This window comes from Numenius arquata, chromosome 4 (assembly GCF_964106895.1).
Source record: "Numenius arquata chromosome 4, bNumArq3.hap1.1, whole genome shotgun sequence".
Taxonomy (NCBI): Eukaryota; Metazoa; Chordata; class Aves; order Charadriiformes; family Scolopacidae; genus Numenius; species Numenius arquata.
The window spans coordinates 1220001-1240148 of NC_133579.1; the positions used below are offsets into that span (position 1 = coordinate 1220001).

Here is a 20148-nt window from a genome sequence, read left to right on the forward strand (position 1 = left end):
GAGCAGCCAAGATCTATCCTGTTCTCCAGATACTCTTTGGAATTCAGTGGAAATGCACAGCATTCGGTGAAATACCCACACAGGCTGCAGGAGAAGAGTGAAATCCACCTCTTTTATTGGAAGTTAAATGTGGAACTGAGGGTTTCCAAAACTAAATGAGGAAAGCTTCATGAAACTAATGCTCCATTTCCAGACGTGAGAGATGTCAAATAGAAAATTTGCTAATCGTGAAGAAACATTCTAATCCTGCTAACTCTTTTAAGTGACTATCAAAGAGGAGAGACCTCTCTTTCTTTTGGAGGAATCAGAGGGCTAAAAATATAAAAATGAAACTGTTACCAATGGGCCAAAAGCAAACAGAGAACAGAATTTAGTGCCCTAATGATAGGGAAAGTAATTGCTGCTGAATCAAATTTCTCTCTTTATAAGATTTCAAAAACCACTAAGTACACATTACCCAGTGATGTGTGCATTCTTGGAAAAAGCTGCTGTGAATCTTCAAGGCAGCCCAGGCTTAAGTGATGTGCAAAGAACCTATGGTAATGATGATGGCATTAAAACGTTCAGAGAACCAGTATTAATAGCTAGAAGCAAGATGAAGCACTAGTTTTCTGCAAGGGATCACAGGCGAAAACACAAAGATAAGAAGAAAAGAGAATGTGATTTTTAAGAACAGTTGAAAACAGCAGGTGAACTCTTCTGTCTACAGTCACCAGGAAAACAGGAAGGGGCATGAAAAACAAAGACGAGCCAGAACTAAAATTCTGTGTGAAATAAAATTCCGTGTGAATTAAAATTCCATCAAATAACCCCATATTAGGAATTCTGCTGAGCAAACATATCGGTAAATTCGAGACCTTGCTCAGCATTTGATGCCCACATCAAATTACATTATTTAGAGACAGGTAACCCACAGGTGAGAGGGTTCTTCAGCATATTCTAGAACCACACGATCATTCTGACATTAAAAACCACTTGATTTAGAACAAGGTATCTGAATTTAAAGTGATTGGATCCTTTTGTTCAGAAATGAAGCTACCTTATTTTGACAAATCTACTAATCTTTGCAAATACAATTCCATTTTGAGCACTACATAAAGAAGATAAAATAAACTGTAGTTTGAATATTTCCATCTTTTGTGATTTAGAATAGAATCATAGAATCGTCCAGGTTGGAAGAGACCCTTGGGATCATCGAGTCCAACCATCTACCCTACACTACAAAGTTCTCCCCTACACCATATCCCCCAACACCACATCTAAACGTCTCTTAAACACATCCAGGGATGGTGACTCAACCCCCTCCCTGGGTAGCCTGTTCCAATGCCCGACCACTCTTTCTGTGAAAAATTCTTTCCTAATGTTCAGTCTAAACCTACCCTGTTGGAGCTTGAAGCCGTTCCCTCTCGTTCTGTCATTAATTACCTGTGCAAAGAGACCAGCACCAACCTCTCTACAGTGTCCTTTCAGGTAGTTGTAGAGAGTGATGAGGTCTCCCCTCAGTCTCCTCTTCCTCATACTAAACAGTCCCAGCTCCTTCAACCGCTCTTCATAGGATTTGTTTTCCAGGCCCTTCACCAGCTTCGTTGCCCTCCTCTGCACTCGCTCCAGCACCTCGATATCTCTCTTGGATTGAGGTGCCCAAAACTGGACACGATACTCCAGGTGTGGCCTCACCAGTGCTGAGTACAGGGGCACAATCACCTCCCTACTTCTGCTGGTCACGCTATTTCTAATCCAAGCCAGGATGCTGTTGGCTTTCGTGGCCACCTGGGCACACTGCCGGCTCACGTTCAGCCGCTTGTCCATTAGAACCCCCAGGTCTCTTTCTTCCAGGCAGCTTTCCAGCCACATTTCCCCAAGCCTGTAGCGCTGCTCGGGGTTATTGTGGCCCAAGTGCAGAACCCGGCACTTGCCCTTGTTGAAACTCATACCATTGATGTTGGCCCAATGATCCAATCTATCTAGGTCTCTCTGTAGAGCTTCCCTATCCTCCTGGGAATCAACACTCCTGCTTAACTTGGTGTCATCTGCGAACTTGCTGATGATACACCCTATGTCCTTGTCAAGATCAAATTTAGCTTATTTTCAAGGGCTTCATTTCAAACCTTCAGTAAAAGCAAATATTGCATTTTAAAAAGAACAGTATTTTGCAAAATTCTCGGGGTTTGTACCTTTTGGCAAACCCCTAAACAATAGTGGATGCAAGGACAGGAAAGTGAAATCCCTCCTAAACTTGCATGGACCAGTGAAACTCATTGGGCTGAATTCCCTGTCTGGCAGGAGTAAAGAGAAACACAAAAGAGGATCTTAAAAGTGATGTTTGCTATTATAGTTTCACTGGTTCCCTGTCTTAGCAAACAGCCAGCATATTCTTTAAAAGTGAGGATCTTACTAATGTTGACATTGTCCTTTAAACAAACACGTGGGACAGAAGGGATGGGCTTTACCAAAGGAAATAGTTACCAACTCTGTAATCATCAGCGAAAACAGGTAAATATTTGAATCTAAGGGATCCCAGTAAGACTTATTCTGAAGTGCATTTTGGGGACTGGGCCCCACCGAGACGAAATGACACGCCTGCAGTGGAATTCACCAGAAGTAGACTAGAAGTATAGGATAGTGAGTCATTGGGGAGCTGGCTTCAGAAAATCCTTCCCGCAAGGAATGATGCAGAGGAATTGTCCTGCTGGCTGAGAAGGCACGTGCTGCTCGAAGAACTGCAGCCAAAGAAAGCCCTGCTCGGGAGCCTGCTCCCAAAAAGATACTTCTCAAACAATTCTTAACATCAATACGAATGCGAACTATCAGACAAAGCAGGGTAGGGAAGAAAACAGAAATGGGTTAATTAGGTGCAGAAAATACTAGTGTTGAGCACATACTGTAGAACATCTGAGTATATTTCTGGGGTTTTTTATGATGAATGATTAAAATAATCTATTTTTTTCCCATTCACTATGACTGCTCCATTATATATCATTAGGGAATTGAGATTTATGCATGCAAGTATTTGCCAAGCAACGAAAAGGGGGTGTAGGGCCTATTTAGCATATGGCAGAAGAAAAAGTTAACAAGAAGATTCTACTGCTGGTTTACACAGTGGGCTTTGCCCACAACGGGCTAATTAACCTTAAAAAGATGCAAGATGAAAGGGGGTAAAAATCCATCTCAGTTGGCAGTGCACTGTGTATGCTCTGGTAGTAAAGATCTAAATTTATCTCAAAGAAGAAATATTTGGTGGAAATTAGAAAATCTGAAAATTGAATTAGTATGGACCAGTTTGCCTGCAATAATACCTTTTGTATTGTTAACAAAACAATTTACAGACTCTGAGGCTACACTGACACTAGCAAGTTAAACAGTACCAGGGAACATTTCCCCAAAACTGAAACTAAACCACCTCTAAAGTTGAACAGCAAAAAAGGCCACTGGCCCTGGTTTGGCCCAGGCCAACCAGCATCATGCTGAACAATTCCTGGGCACGACTGAGAGGCTGTCACGGGTCCACGGCCAGTCCCGAGACTCACTCTGCCTGGGAACTTCCTGGGTTTGAGAGTAAAAGGATATAACAGTATGTTCCCAAGCAAATTTCATTTAGTTGTACAGACAAAGCCTGAGTTTTCTGGAGCCCATTTAACCTGAAGATCAACCTAACCATATCTATTTACTGAAGCTATATGGAGAAACCATATCTATAATTTTAATGAAGAACGACCAGCCATTTTTTGACCTGGACGCTGAATGCCTTTAAGAAGGAAATACAGCAACTTTATACTTCCTTTATATGCACTCACTGCACCAATAACTGTTTGTCAAAAGCAAGAGGGCACTCAGCCAGGGACTCCATTGTGGAAAGCAAGCCATTCTGATCAGACGAAGAGAACAACAAGATGCTTTGACCACCACTTCGGGAAACAACAGCGTGATCACCATCAATCAAAGCAGAGGTAGGTAGCAGAGAGGACATTGCTACAGTCGTAGTACATCTAACAACACTGGTGATTAAGCTCCTACCTTACTTGGCAAACTGAGGTGCTTTCTCAATCAAGGTTTAGAGATCAACAGCAAGTGGAATTACTGGATAAAATGAGGGGAGGGGTCTTAACCAGCTCCCTAACTCGCTGTGCACGTTTGATATGAATGTGCAAAGTTAGAAGATGAATAGGAGAGCTTCAATCTGCAAGGCTGCACTCGCAATGAACTCTGACTCAAAATTGGAGCCCAATACGAGAAAATAAATTAGGTTCATTCTTAGAGGACTAAACAAATAATTCCACAGAAAATTTGATTCTCTAACTTCAGTGAAACTTATTGTAAGAGGAAGTGCTTTCCAATGTGAGCTAAAACCACAGTCAAACCAGTCAGTAACGCAGAGGTACATGTTCAGAACTGCCATTACAAATCACCTTCAACAAAAACCTTCTTACTTCAGCAGGCAGTTATTCAGAAATATAATAGAGGGTCTTGGGCAGGATTTTATTTTAAATATTTATTATGAATTAAACAACAGGGTGGGCTGGTCTAAGGGATGGACCAAATGCATAATGAACCGATCATGTGGGAATTACTCTTTTGTGCTTCATCAGATGCTACTTTAAATATTTGCATGCAAAAAATTTGCACTAAAAATTCTAAACCAAGTTTTGCTTAAAGGAGTTATCATTCAAAAAAAAAAAAGAAAGGCATAACAATGCTATTGTTACATTGCTTTTGTTACAGAAGCCTAATATGGCCTAAAAACATTTCTGTCAATTAGATTTCAACTAAAATTCTTTTTTTTTTTTTTGCAAAATCAGACATATCATCCAGGCTACAGCAGGGATCGAGAATTGCACTGAGAAGACTGCACAGAGCACCTTTTAGCTGCTCACACCAGCCTCACAAGCATGATACCAATGCATAATAGGCTGTGCTTTAGCAGGGGATGGTGACTAAGCGCGACGATCAAATGAATAAAATGAGAAAATCATCCCCTGATAGACTTACTGTTTGAACTTTGTGGAAATCCAGGTAAGGAGGATGGACCATTCATTCCAGGCAGAAGAACAGGAGGAAGGCCAGGGAGTCCCGGATAAGCTGCTGGCAAACTGATCCCATGAAGAGAACTGCTGTCCATCATGCCTGGCTGCTGCACTGTTAATCCTAGCACGTCAGTGGCCTTCTTTATGCGATCCAACTCTTGCTGTGCCATCAGCTGTCTAACCGTCGTAGGAGCTAGATAATCTTTCTCCCGATCTAGCTGACTTCCCACAGTTTCTCTCACTTTTGTAATATGTTGTTTGGAAAAGATATGATCTCTTATGGACAAACGGGCAGAATATTTCACGCCACACAGAGAACATTCCGGCTTTGTGCCATCAGGTCCAGTCTGATTTATCATGAATGGCTTCCCTATGTTAATTTTGAATTTCTTTTCTTTAGCCCGGGCATTCTGAAACCAGACCTGGACCACACGTTTGGGCAGGCCAATCTCATTCCCTAGCATTTCGCATTCCTGCATTGTTGGAGTCCGGTAGTCACTAAAGCAAGCCTTGAGGACTTTAAGCTGAAGGTTACTCATTTGTGTTCGGAAACGTTTGTGGCCTGGCCGATCGCTGTTTTTGGATTTAAAGGGATTACTAGCTCCAAATGGGTTAGGTGAACTTGGATCAGCTATGCTTGAAGTTTCACTGCGGTCGGCGTTATCATCAGGGTCATCAGTAATGTAGTAACTTTGGTCGTGGTCACCATCCTTTTCACTGAAATGGATTGAGGGGCTGGTTAGGGAAAAGATAAATTTATCATCGGTATTCTCATTTGTAGGTGTAGTTGCAGCTTTTGGTAGCGTGTCGTTCACAAGTGGTTTTGGTTCTTTGGGAGGTGACGCAGGTTTCGCATCCCCTGAACTGCCAGTCGTGCTTTCCATCTCATTGTTCCCCTCATCCCCTGTTGTGGCATCACTAATTGCTGTATTAATGGATGAAGTCTCATCAAAGTCAGTCTTGTTTTGATCGTATCCAGAGTCAGCAGGAGGGGCATTCAAATTTTCTATGTCTTCACTAGACTCTGCTTTAAAAGAAGAAGGACTTAAGAGGTTCTTCGGCGACATTTCTGCAGTTTTGCTAACAGGGGTTGATACAGTGGAGGCTAATTCATTTTCACTTGATAATTCAGTTTTTGCTAATGACAGTGATGGGTAATCAAAAAATATGTACTTTTGTGGACTTTCACCTCCATCTTCAGTTGATATCAAAGGACTTGGAGGCAAACTATAACCAGCCTGTTTCCCTTCATTCCAATGTCGAGAGCGAATATGACTCTCTAAAGCTGATTTTGCTTTAAACAGAGCTCGACAAAAAGGACACCTTTTATGGGACTGGGCTGGACCAACTGCACGGAATTGTCCCTTCCTTTCTCGGGCCCTTGTGTTCTGAAACCAGACTTGTACGACTCTCTTTTTCAGTCCCACTTCACGTGCAATGTGGTCTAGCATCTTTCTAGTGGGGTTGGAGTCTAGTAGGTACTTTTCATAGAGTATTTCCAGCTGCTCTGGAGTAATTGTAGTTCTTAAACGTTTATCACGATGTTGATCTTCTCCACTGTTTCCTCCCTCTTTCTCACTACAGTTATTGTCTTCTTTATCATCTAGTTTTCGTTTCAGGGAACCAGAAACTGTCGCAGGGTGTGCCGTATGTGATGAGCCAGTTTGTGGCGGCATCTGAGTAAGAGAACTATTAAGCAACTGTCCAGTCATCAAAGGATTATTGGGGTCAAATATCATGTAGGGCATATCCATTGGTCTTTCTAAAAACTGGGAGTGAAGAAATTGGTTTTGGGCTGCTAGGAAATGCATGTGCTGGTGCTCTTGCCAAAGTTCTAGAGTTGGAAAGGCAACTGTACACTGATCGCATTGGTACTGTAATAACTGAGGAGGTAGACTGTTCTGTAGAGAAGTCATTGACATTGGTAAAGGACTGGAAGGAACAGGCGTGGTTTGTGATGCAGAAGGAGGTCTCCCTACTATCTGTGATTGTTTTTGTTGCTGTGGTTGAGAAGCTGAGGGCTGAGCATCGGAAGAGGTTACTGGAGTAGACGGTACTGGTTTGGCGCTTTGGGAAGTTGTATCGGTTTGCTTAGAGATGGTTTCATTTTGTTTTGGTTTTTCTGTGGACTCTGGTTTAGGAGAAGCCTTCTCAGGTTCTGGTTTGGGTGATGGAACCAAAGGAGTACTTGAACCAGAGCCAGAGCTTGCTGCTGTGACTGCCAGGCTTTTTGATGAGTCATTTTGGCCAGAAACTGTGCAGTTCTTGTACACTGTTTGATCAGAGGCATCCATAGAATCTTCAGTTTGGCTCTCGTCTTGGGCATCGTCATCTTCGTCTTTGTAACACTGCTTTTTCTGGTGGGTAATCAAATCAAAGATCCTGGGAAACACCACACTGCACTTTTTGCACTGGTATTGCATGTTACTAGTTCGAATGTAACGCTCATTCGTCAGTTCCCTTTTCTCATTGTCTTTAGTTTCAGCTTGATTTTCGTAACTTTTTCGAGCTTTTTGTCGTGCATTTTGGAACCATACAACAATAACTCGAGTAGGTAGGTTAAGTACAGTTGAAAGCTGTTCAATTTCATCATCCTTTGGATACGCATTTGTGTCAAAGAAGTCTTGGAGGACACGAAGCTGGTAGTCAGTAAACCGAGTCCTAGATGATCTCTTGCTGAAAGATGCATCAGACTTGTAAGGTTCTACAGCTGAAGGTTGAGGATCTATTCTGATATCTTCTAATACTGTTATGGGAGGGTTGCTGAAGTTATATGGAGAATCTTTATTTCTCTGCCGTTCTTTAAACAGTGTATTACGAAACCAGTGCTTGATAACTTTCTGAGAAAGACCAGATTTCTCAGCCATTTCTTGGATCTGCTCTTCACTTGGGGAATTGTTAATATCAAAATAAGCCCGCAAGATTTTTAACTGGTCATCTGTGATTCTCGTACGTGGACGCTTGAACTGAGAGTGCCGCAGGAAATTGGGATCTAACCCCAGCTGCTGCTGGCAAAGCTGGGTAAGATCTGCAGATAAAGTATCCATTGGTGGCAACTGGAGGGCAAGCTGAGGAGGTAACGCGGGATGCTGCACTGGCTGCATCATAATTGGAGGGAAAAGCGGGAGATCAAGGGAAACGGGAAGCTGGACCTGAGGTGGGGCTGATGGTGGTGGTGGAGGAGGAGGGGGTGGTGGTGGTGGAGGAGGCGGCGGTGGTGGTGTGGGTGGTGGAGCTTGCAAAGGTGTGGGAGTTGGGTTTGGAATTTTTCCAGCCCCAGCTGAAGAAGGCTGAGAAGGAGTTGGAGGAGGAGGAGGTGGAGGTGGCGGAGGAGGCGGTGGTGGAGGTGGTGGTGTTTCTGGAGAAGAGGGAGAAATGGGATAAAGCTTGTCATATGCCTCCCTGTACTGTCGGGCAAATTTTTCTAAAGCTCCATATGGAAAAAACTGTCCATGCACATGTTCTTGATGACTCTTCAGAATAAGAATGTTGGAAAAGAGCTTACTGCAGGTTCCACATTCCAGTTTGTCTGTGTTTTCACCTTCACCAGTCTTGCTTTTTTTCTGCACTTTTTGTCTGTTCTCATTGTATTGGATAACTAACTCAAACCCAAAGTTCTCCAGCAAAGCCTTGGCTGCATTCCCCCTTGCTCCAGAAGCTATTCTGGGTGGTGGAATGGCTGGTTCGGAAGATTTTGGCTTCTTTATATCTTTGTTTTCTTTTAGTCCTTCATTCTCATTAGTAAACTCTTGCTTTGGCTTCTCTTGTTTCTCAGAAACTTCCTCTGACTCTTTATACGATGGCATATCCTTTATCAGCTGGCAGTCTGGACTTACCAAGGTGTTTTGCTCTGCTTTCATCAGCTTGCTACTTTGCTGCTGCTGTTTTTGGGACTGAAGTTGAGGTTGGGTGGATTGATACTGTTGTGCTTGTTGCTGCAGTATCTGGAGCTGGGTTTGGCCGACATGGTGCTGAGTTTGTATCTGCTGCTTCAGATCTTCTAGCAGTGATCCTGTCATGCCAGCCATCCCAGGCATGCCAAACGTGGCAGAACCCGGCAAGCCCAGATCTGGACTTAAGCTAAATTCCGTCCCAGGTATATAGAATGGGAAAAGGAACTGAGGCTGTTGAAATTGCAGCAATGCTTCTGGCGTCATTGGAAAGTGAGGCAAAAAAGCTGGGTTTAGGAACTGGGGCTGAAAGAATGCAGCTTGTTGTTGCAGCTCATGCTGTAGTTGCATTTGAAGTTGTGCTGGTGACTGGGGTGGGTGATGCGTAGGCTGAGCAGAAATTAATTCAGAAGCTTGCTTTTTATTTAATTCTTTGGCATCTAAATGTGTTTCTTTGCTGTTAACTGCTGGTAAGCTCAGAGATTCTAGCATTCCTTGGCCGGGGCTATTAACGTTCCCTGCTACGCTATTTCCGCTATTGATATTACCACTTGGTTCTAATTTTGCAGCCCTTGCCTTCGTCTGATGAAGCACAGATCTCATATGGATTTCCAATGTAGAACTTTGGCTATAGGCAACATTACAAATGCTGCACTTGTAGGGTTTGTTGTCAGTGCTGCTGTTGGTTTCTTGAGGGACAGGACTTGACGCTTCCTGCAAAACCTTTTTGAGTTTATGTAGATGGGACACTGAGTTATAGTGGACCAAGAGAATGTTCTTTTGGGTGAAAGACTCTTTACACACTGTACACTTATATGGGCGAGATGGATCTAGAAATTTTTCCATAGTAAAATTTGGCCCTTTTCTAAAAGGTAAGGTCCGCTTTGGTTCTGAGCCCATATCATCTGGAATAGAGCTACTATCGCTTCCAACAGGACTTGCTTTACCTTCCTGGTCCATCTCATAATCTCTTTCTATTTCCTGCTCTAGTGCATGGTCATCTTGTGCCACACTTTCGCTTTCTGCCCAGAGTTCCCCGTTGACAGGTAAAGACGCACACAGCTGCTGAAGTTCAGCTTCATTGAGTTCAGGGTGTCCTGCTTCCAAGTGTTTTTTTAAAGCCTGGAATGTACGGAAGCTACGTTGGCAAAGGCTACACATGGTAGCTGCCCGAATAGCGTGGTACTGGGAATGTATCTGAAGCTTCTGCATAGTCTTAAAAGCCAAGCTACAATGGTTACAGCGGTACTTATAGACGTGGCGGTCAGAAACAGAGAGCTGTTGCTTCTTCTGCTGTTCGTTCAGCTGATCCGTCACCGAGTCAGTGGTCTTCGTATCTTTACCGCTGCTCTTATTCCAATCTGTCGTTTCAGTAGATTCCTTCGGTGGCTTCTGTTCCTCGGTCTTAATTTCCACTCCAGTTTTTGATTCATCGATCCCAGGGGTACTTTTCTCATCCACAGGACTTTCACCTAGTTAAAGAAAGTGAAGTGTCTTTTACACAAGCAAAAGAGAATAGCACACAGTATTAATGTGTTTTTTTCTCATCAGAAATCAAGAGAGGCATGTGGTACGCCATGTGTTGGCCTGGTGAAGTACAGCAACCCATCCTTGCCCCAGAGAATAAAGCAGACAGGGCCAATATGGGGTTAAAAATAAGTAATAAAATCCAAACACGATGATCAGAATGGCAGCGGCAGTTGGGAAGGAGGGATTAGAAATGGGGTCAGCAGGTAGGACAGGTGACTAGAAAGGAGGAAAGTGGTCTGAGGAGAGAGAGAGGAGCACGCTGTGAGAGGCAGCAAAACAGCTTCCCAGCTTGTGTCCAGGATGAGGAACCTGCTGTGGGAAAGGCAGGCAGGACCATTTGTCTAACATTCCCCATCGATGTTGATGAAAGTGCCACTCTCTTTTAGGTCTGTGTCTTGTTTGCTGGTTAAACAAGGAGATTCTTACCTTCAAAGTGGCCGGGCCACTGCCACAGGCAACACATACGTGGCACAAATGTGCATCCTGGAAGCCCTGCAGGGGTGCAGTCAGCCAGACTCAGGCCCTTGCCATTTTTCTCTTTCTAGCTCTGTGGCTATATGCAAGCCAAAGCAGGATTACAGAACCACAGAATGATATGGGGTTAGAAGGCGCCTCTGGAGATCATGCAGTCCAACTCCCTGCCACAGCAGGGTCACCCAGAGCAGGTCCCACAGGAACGTGTCCTGGTGGGTTTGAATGTCTCCAGAGAAGGAGACTCCACCACCTCTCTGGGCAACCTGTTCCAGGGCTCTGCCACCCTCACAGCAAAGAAGTTCCTCCTCATGTTCAGATGGAACTCCCTCTGTTCCAGTTTGTGCCCGTTTCCTCTTGTCCTGTCCCTGGGCACCACTGAAAAAAGACTGGCCCCATCCTCCTGACACCCACCCTTGAAGTATTTATAGGCGTTGATCGGATTCACTTTACTGAGACAGAAAAAAGTGGCTCCTAAATATCTAAACTGCCCATACCTAGCTTTTACATGTCTGGGCTTTTTCTCGCATACCTGGATATTTACCAGATCCCTCAGCTGTAACAGTCGCAGGTGTGTCACGTTCAGATTTCTCTGAAGCAGCTGCTGGCAATAGCATACTATTGGGCATCATGACATCTGGTACAGGAACCTTTGAAAACCAAAATCACAATATTATTACAGGAAAAGTTTCACTTTTTTAACACTATACAAGAGTATGAAATTATAATTCAAAAGATCCACCGTATCTGGATCAAAAACTGCCAGGACTAAACCAAAATCTTGGTTCAGTCCTTGATAGTGGTTTCTGACAGACCACAAATCCATAGCATCGGGTGTCCAAAAAATCACAAGCTCCAATCAGCTCCAAAAAATTCACAAGCAGGTGACGCTAGAGAAGTGCATGCTGCCAATGTTTCATTGGTCTCAATCGCACCACAAAGAAGATTTTGCTGGCTATGTCAGGCTGGTTCGGTTTATCTGGGACTTCTCCTCCGACATCCTCCAAAGACGGAGATCATGTTGAAATACGGTCACCAGGCAGTTCTTGACTAAGAGTATTTCCACTTTGCTTCACCTGTATTGTTTTTTAAACAAATGCCAGACCTTCCATAATCTTTGAAAGAAAATTATGAGTTTATTTCCATAGAGAAATAGCAAGTTTTTTTCCATTTAAAATAAGATTTTTCTCTTTCTTGTCTTCAAATGCTTATGTATCTTCTTCAGACCACTTTACCTGTTGTGTTATGCTTTTGAATTATTGACAGAAATCTTTGAAGGACGTACTGTTATGGATGTCTGATAGTACTCCATTTAGCTCACATGAAGCTCAACACGATGTTTTCCTTTGGCTTAGCTCCATAAAACATCCTCGTATCTGAAATATAGGATTTTTCTAGGGGTTCAGACAAAGACTCAGCAGGACTGGGTTCAAACTCCTCCCCTGCTGGATTCTGTCTAAATGACTCTGGGTAAATCAGTTCAGACGGCAGCTCCCCATCTCTAACGTAAGGATAGGATTTCCTTACTTCATAGAGGGGTAACGAGAACACCCATAGGAGAGATTTCTGAGTGGTAAATTACTATAATAATGGAAGTTACATACAATACTAGGTATGAGTAGAAATACCCTTTGCTCCTTTTTAACAGTTTAACAAATTATTTTAAACCTTTATTAGGATACATAGGAATGATATATATATTTATGTAGGTATGTATTTATACCAGTTGCCTATTGGAAAAAATATTCTCAACATATTTTTAAAAGCCCTTGGCTTAGTATATTTGTAATTTAAACATGGCATTAACAGCATCCTCTCAGAGGACCAGGGACTTTGGCTTTGTTTGGTAGGGAAGAACTTCTTTTAGAAAAAGATGCAGGTAACTGTAAATGTCCCAGAGAAGAAAAATTTGCTATAAATGTCATTTATTTTGTCATCAGAGAGTTCAGATATCAACAGAGTATATTAGTGGTAGCAACTAGGTCAATTTAGATGATACAGATTATGTTTTGTACTCTTTTTCTGTCAAACAAGGGGTTTTTTCTCCCTCTCAAAAACAGTGAGACAAATCCCCAGTATGAGGAGAGGAAAGAGGGGAAGGGAAGGGAAGGGAAGGGAAGGGAAGGGAAGGGAAGGGAAGGGAAGGGAAGGGAAGGGAAGGGAAGGGAAGGGAAGGGAAGGGAAGGGAAGGCAAGGCAAGGCAAGGCAAGGCAAGGCAAGGCAAGGCAAGGCAAGGCAAGGAAAGGCAAGGAAAGGAAAGGAAAGGAAAGGAAAGGAAAGGAAAGGAAAGGAAAGGAAAGGAAAGGAAAGGAAAGGAAAGGAAAGGAAAGGAAAGGAAAGGAAAGGAAAGGAAAGGAAAGGAAAGGAAAGGAAAGGAAAGGAAAGGAAAGGAAAGGAAAGGAAAGGAAAGGAAAGGAAAGGAAGAGAATTGTGGGTTCTCAGTTCTGTATTTGCTCATCAGCACTATGCACAAGGACCCTTAGGCCTTCAGTCAAGAGCCCTTTCAATTCTTTCTTACTTTTTTGCCACTTTACTTGGGAAGGAGGTGGTAGACCTACAACCACAGCTGTATAAATGAAGGAGGAGTCTATGAATACAGAAATAAATCCTTAAGGAGGTGGGTCCTTGAGATTTCCAAGTATATTTCCTTCTAAAAAGGCAAGACAACCAGAATCAGAGTGTCTGAGGAGGTCTGTTTTCTAACTGAATATATAATGTAATAATAGACTTGACTCTGAATTTACTGACATTGTTTTGAACGGTGCCGAGTCAATATTTTTCACATAAATTTATTATTTTGACATGGTTTGTGCAATTTTGCAGTGAAGAACAGGATTTTCCTGGCGAGTTTGGAACGGGATTTGTCCTCCAAATAGAGTTTGCTGGTTATATCATTTATCCCAGTCATGGAGAAGCCAGTTCAAGTTCCCGCCTGATCCAGTGTAAGTGCCTGAAATCAGGTATTCCATATCCCAAAGAACTGACCTAACTGGATTGCTACCTATTCATGGACTTGCCTTGCTGTTTCATACTCGCATTCTAGTCACAGAAAAAAATCCCTAAAGGGTCTTTTATGCAGGGGCAAAAAGTAAGAAACAGGACATTCTGTGCAATAAGATAATTGTGTTCTCCAACTAGCACCACTATTGATATTTTACAGTGAATTCCACGTGTTATGATGCAAGTATAGCCAGGCTATACACGGGAATTCTTTTACGTGTGGGAACTCCATTCTACAGGGAACTCCTGTTATTTTACAAAAAGGAGTCACAATCCCTCGGAGACCTGGGTATTATTAGACCCAATTTCCAGGTGTGCCCTTAGAGACAGGAACAGGCTTGATTTTTCCAAGCTTAACGTCAATGAGGAACTGCGGGTTTTCAGCATCTTTGAAACCCACCCACCTTCAGTCATTTTTTCCCAAGGGATGTCAGTCACTGGATAAGCTAGCAAGAGAATCAAGGAGTCCTGACCCACGCCCCTCCTCAGGCTACCAGAATGCTCTATCACAGCAAACACATGGCTCTGTGTACGCTCTGAGTACGTTTCCATTGTGTGTGCCGTGGGTCACAGAATCACAGAATGATATGGGGTTGGCAGGGACCTCTGGAGATCATCCAGTCCAACCCCCTGCCAGAGCAGGGTCACCCAGAGCAGGTCCCACAGGAACGTGTCCTGGTGGGTTTGAATGTCTCCAGAGAAGGAGACTCCACCACCTCTCTGGGCAGCCTCTTCCAGGGCTCTGCCACCCTCACAGGAAAGAAGTTCCTCCCCATGTTTAGATGGAACTTCTTATGTTCAAGAAGTTCCATCTAAACACGAGGAGGAACTTCTTGGGGTCTTGGGAACACTTACTGTCATAAGCAGCTTCTCCACGCAGTCCGGGGACACGCTGTGCAAATGGGTCAGATGAAGCTGGAGATGCATTTTGTTGCTGAGGACGTCCTGGCAGAGGGGGCAGCAGATGACAGGCTGCATGGAGTGCTGCGACAGGACATGCATCTGGATGCGATTTGGGTCCCTGCTGTTGTAGTTACAATAAGGACATTGGTAGAACTAAAAAAAAAAAAATCAAATGAAGACACAGGCTATTAGTCAGCGTTCTGTTTACAACTCACTGATACTGCTGTTTTAACAGCATATCGTCTCTGTTTCAATCTTGAGTTATTTGAAAGAGTTCTAGAATACAGTTAAATCATTTACATTGTCTTTTACCTGCTCATGACAAAATTTATTGTCCTCTGGAGGCTTTGATTTTTTAGCTGCACCATCCTCTTCCTTTGCCAGAAGAAGCTGTTGTGCCCCTACCACAGTGTTCACTTTTGGTTCCTTCTCTGGTGTGACTATTCCTGTTCCGAAAACATAATTTTTAAGAACATATTTTAAAGTTTAAAATACCTGGTTTACAAAGAGGCTGTGACTCCAAAGGTCTGTATTGTCTTTGAGGGTAATTTATTTTTTTTCTGAGAAAAAGTATAGTCAAATAAAATAACTCTGGTAAACACAAAGTGAAAATGCACTTTTATGCTTGATGGAGACTCTATAAATACATTTAAAAATGGACTCCTCTCTACTGTTTGGATAACCTTAGGTTGCCTTTAAAGATTAATCAATAATGTTCTTCCTTTAGCAGCTCAGTATGAATTTGTGTATTACATTAAAACGAATCAGCTTTTGCTTAAAAATCCTGTTTTCCGAAATAATTAATTTGCTGCTGTTTAATTACCCTCTCCCTTTTCTAAACTGTCTGAGCAATATGATTATTGTGCTGTTTTGATAACTCCTGCCTGGTTACAGTTCCAAAGCTAAATATAGTGAGGCTTTAAAAGAAATACTTTGGAGAATAGGATTTCAGAGCTAACTTAATATTAATTATATACAAAGATCAGTCATTTGGGATTGCCTTAGATGTTTACACTGTGAATTTTTATAGTCTGGCATTTGTGATCAAAACCAGAATATAATTGTTTTCTATAGATAGTTCTACTACTGAGCATTAAATACTATATTTAATATTATGCCTGAACTAGCTGTGTAATGTGGCCCAGTCTTGCACACATCAAAGAAAAGAGTGCAATTCTAATTTCCCAGTCCATCAGAAAATTCTTTCCAGCGTCAATTTGCCAGATAATCTCTTCTGCTAGGCTGGATATTACAGGAGCATTGGGTAGGCATGTCACATACATCTCACGACAAACACAAAACCTCATTTACCAACCATTCCAATCTCATCATAGTGCGGCATCATCTGACCTTTTTTCTGCTGTTTATTATGAGTATTTCTAATTTTAACTTTCAATTTTCACCATCTTCCAGTCAATTTGCAACTAAATTATTTCCAGGGTGAGGACACTATCACTGGACACTGGGTGCAAATACATCTTGAAATGCAATGAAGCTAAACCATTGATTGCTATCAGACCCAACGTAAATATATAGTCCAGGGGTAATCTGATTGTATGCTGTGCATGAAGATTTATCTTGATTTTTTTCAATCCACATAAGGTTCATATAAATGAACAAATTGCACCTCATTGCACAATAACCTAGGATTAATTTAAAAATAAGGTCATGGATGTTTTGGCAACAAAGTAAACATGAACAAAGAATATACTTGTATTTTTCTGCAGACAAATCCACGAACTTTTTGTTGTTATTATTTTAAGATAGACTTTGTGCGATATTTGATATTAAAAGAGCAACATTAAAGAGAAGTAAAATCAGGGAACAGTTTTCAAGGTAAATACCAAACCCTCATGGTACAACAGTAAACAACTGAAAACTGAACCATACAGGGACACTTTCCGAAGGGCTTTTTTTTAAAAAAAACATAAACATATTTTACAACTTATACACCAATGGGGATTTCCCCACGCATTGTCTTTCATTCCTAAATTGCTAATTATTTCTTTTTGGTGTAACTTAGACCAGTAATTTTGCCATGCTCTTGCTCAAATTAAACTTTATTCCTGCCGTATTTCCCTACTTTTAATGACCAATTTGTCAACATGGGTTTAATATCTGAAAAGCCGCTTACTGGAGCCCCGGTGAGTTTTTACGCCCTCGGGAACTGGGGCTGGGGGCCTCAGTGAGCCCTGAGCCCACGACCTGAAGAGCTATTGATGCCTAAAGGCAAAATCTGCATCTTGCAACCGCGCAAGGTACCGTTTGATTGCTCACTTTGGTGTGTGATAACATAGTATTCTCCGGCCTACCTGTATTTACTTGGCAATACACCATTATTATTTAAATGTCGGTACGGTGAGAATTATGGGAAGTAAACAAGTGACACACTGTATTAACAGAGAAAGGTTGCTTCTCGGGTGTCAGAAGTATAGGTTCAAATTATTAACCTCTCCTCATTTCCAACTGTCAAAAACGTCTAACAGTGGACTACTGCTTCTTACCTTCACCACAAGTCACCTTTAGAATGTCCCTTTTTACAGACAAATGGGCCAGAACCTCAGCTCGTGCAGACACTGTTAGACAAGAAGCTGAATTTAAAAAACAAAATATAACAACTCTGCCTTCTCTCCCCCTCGTCAGGCTGGATTGCTCTCAACAGGTTCTTAAAGAAATGAGGATCCCAATTCTGCTCCAAAATCCACTTGTGAAAATGCATTTGGGGGTGTTTTGGTAGCGGGGTGTAACTGCTGGTGGAATTCAGCCTGGAGTGCCCGGGCACACACGAGGTTAATGTCACACATCATCTCCCACCACGGGATGGAATAACTTAATTACTTCAAAGGGCCTATAATAATCACGAAACACATAGTTCTTGCTTCTATAAAAATAAGGGGGGTTTTTTGGTTAAATTTTCTTTTGCGGTTAATATAATAAAACCATAGAGTTATAAAACTGTGCTGGGGTCAATAAATGCATAACAAAGCACAGCTTTTTACTGTGATTACCACAGTATTTATACAAACTGTCGAAATTTACAGAGGCTTTGTTGGTTTTTGTTGTCGTTGTTGTTGTTGTTGTTGCTCTGGATTCATTCAACCTCAAAGCCCCGTTACTTCTTAAACCATCAAAGTCACAGGCCTGTAGTAACATAACCAAGGCCGTGATTTATGGTGAGTTTTGCCAAAGTAAAGCAAAAAAGGGGGGTTGATTCTTTGCTCTGGCGTGGGGACGCCCGTATAACGTGCCAAAGCCAAAGGAGACCGGCCCCGTCCAGCCCCTAGAGCTCAGAGCCTCCTCCCACCCCATCAGCTTTCTGCCTTCCCTGTTGAGCTCGCTTTTAGGGAGCTTCCTGTAGGGAAGTTACGGTCTCATAAGAAGGGTATAGGAGGAGGAGGGAGAGAAGAGAGACAATATTCCAGTCCCGAGCACGCCGTGTGGCGCTGCTCGCTGCTAGATGTCCCTCCGGCGTGCTCTCCTTACTGGGCAGTTGCCAAAAAAGACTAAATCCTGTCGTCATCCACGTTTTAAACAACACTTTCAATTCTTGAGACACGTTATTTCTTGTGTTCTTTCTTTACTTGTGAAACACAACTGTAATTCATTTTATAACGTAAAATACGCAACATTATTTTAGGTGAATAATGTCATTTCAATACATTTACCTCAAAAACTAAGTTTAATTATAAATAAGTGTCATGAAATAGAGTAGTCAATGATTGCCTGTCAGTTACAGAATTATTTGACTTGTGTAAGATTGCTAATATAAAAATGACATAATTCACTGCAATTCAGATGCCACCACCTTCGTAATGTTTTTGAAACTCCAAAATAAATAAAAAACCCCACGTTTATGTGACTAAGAAGAAGGAGAAAGTTATTAAAATACGTATACTAGTGAAAAACAAATCCTGGAAAAGCCATGATTGAAATACTACTTTCTTACTTATGAATCTATGTATTTGATAAAGATTGCATAATTTAAGACTTTTGACACATCAGATGATGTTATTCAGCCTCAAAATAATTCTAAAATTATAATTACTGGTAGAGTATTCTTTCTAATTAGAGTAGAATGAAAGGATAATTTTCATTGCAATAATGAAGGTTAATTTCCATCCTTCCTCATGTTTACTACCTTATTAAAAAGTGCTCCCCTTAGCCATGGCAGAGACATATTACATTTTCAATGCAAATGTATTAATCTGGATAAATTCCATATTAATTCTTGCACTGCATAGAGCTGTAATTTGGATTATAATTAATCTAAAGTGGCACTAGATTTAAATGACAATATAAATGAGGCATTAGTAGGCTTTCCTGTTCTGAATGAATATTCAACAAATATAACTTGCATATTGCCAAGTCTCATTTTGAAAGCTCCACTCCTCGAGATAAGGTAAGCAATACAGCACAACAGCTTACACAAACACGCTGCCACTAAATACATGTTAATCCTTTCTCCTCTAATAGATTCCATGCTAAAGAGGGGTCACACCACTTTCCTGTCTAACTTGTTAGTATTGTGATTAATTTATTGGTTTTCCTGAGATTTCTTTGGCAAGAGTTGCAACACTCAATTCATGAGAAAGCCCAAATTAACATTCAATTATACATAAGCAGTTATGCAGTCATTAGAAATACTTGTCAGCTGAGTGAAAATTAAGATGATGGTCTGAACGTTACATATGCAGAATTAATTTAGATTAGGAAAATAAAAGTTTCTGAAAGATTTAGGATTTTACAGCGCGAACTGTTTCCTGCGAAGCACAAAGGCAATCATGTATTTCAGCCCTTGTTTTCATATGAATCTTACTGCAAAGTTATTTGTGTAATTGCTGGCACGGGAATGCAGAACAATTATGCTGGTTTTTTGTAGTGCACCCAGTAGGCATCTGGATATAGGTTTGTCCTAATTAAACTTGGCCCTTATGAGCAGCTAATCCTGATGGAATTTTGAGAATTCCCCTTCAGTATTTTTTCTAGATTCCATCTTTTTTTTTTTTTTTTTTTCCTTGGCTGGAGCTTTAATACCGTATTCTTTCTTGAGCAACTATAAATGGTCCTGCCCCAGAAAAAGAGAGGGCTGCTGAGCTCCCTGGAGTGGCTCAGAGTGTCCCCTGGGCAGAGCGCATGGTGGGAAACGCAGGTGGCTGTCACATCTCTCCTGGGGGGGGGTCCAGGACAGCCCCTGAAGACCTATGTCCACCTGGGAACGTGGCTTCATTGCACTGAAGACACCTATCCAGCCAAGCGGGATATATATATACATACATGTATATATTTTAAACCACAACACAGTTTCTTGCTCGACATCACACTTGTCATCATCG

General features: G+C 41.9%; 1 protein-coding gene across 1 annotated transcript in view; it reads right to left on the minus strand.

Annotated features, from left to right (window-relative positions):
• Window positions 1–20148, minus strand: part of ZFHX4 (zinc finger homeobox 4) — a 133553-nt gene that overhangs the window by 3350 nt on the left and 110055 nt on the right. Inside the window, exons 5-8 of the mRNA XM_074146429.1 lie at window positions 15116–15261; window positions 14768–14968; window positions 11445–11562; window positions 4987–10383 (exon numbers count right to left, since the gene is read on the minus strand). Coding sequence (XP_074002530.1) covers window positions 4987–10383; window positions 11445–11562; window positions 14768–14968; window positions 15116–15261 — 5862 coding nt within the window. The remainder of the gene's footprint in view (window positions 1–4986; window positions 10384–11444; window positions 11563–14767; window positions 14969–15115; window positions 15262–20148) is intronic.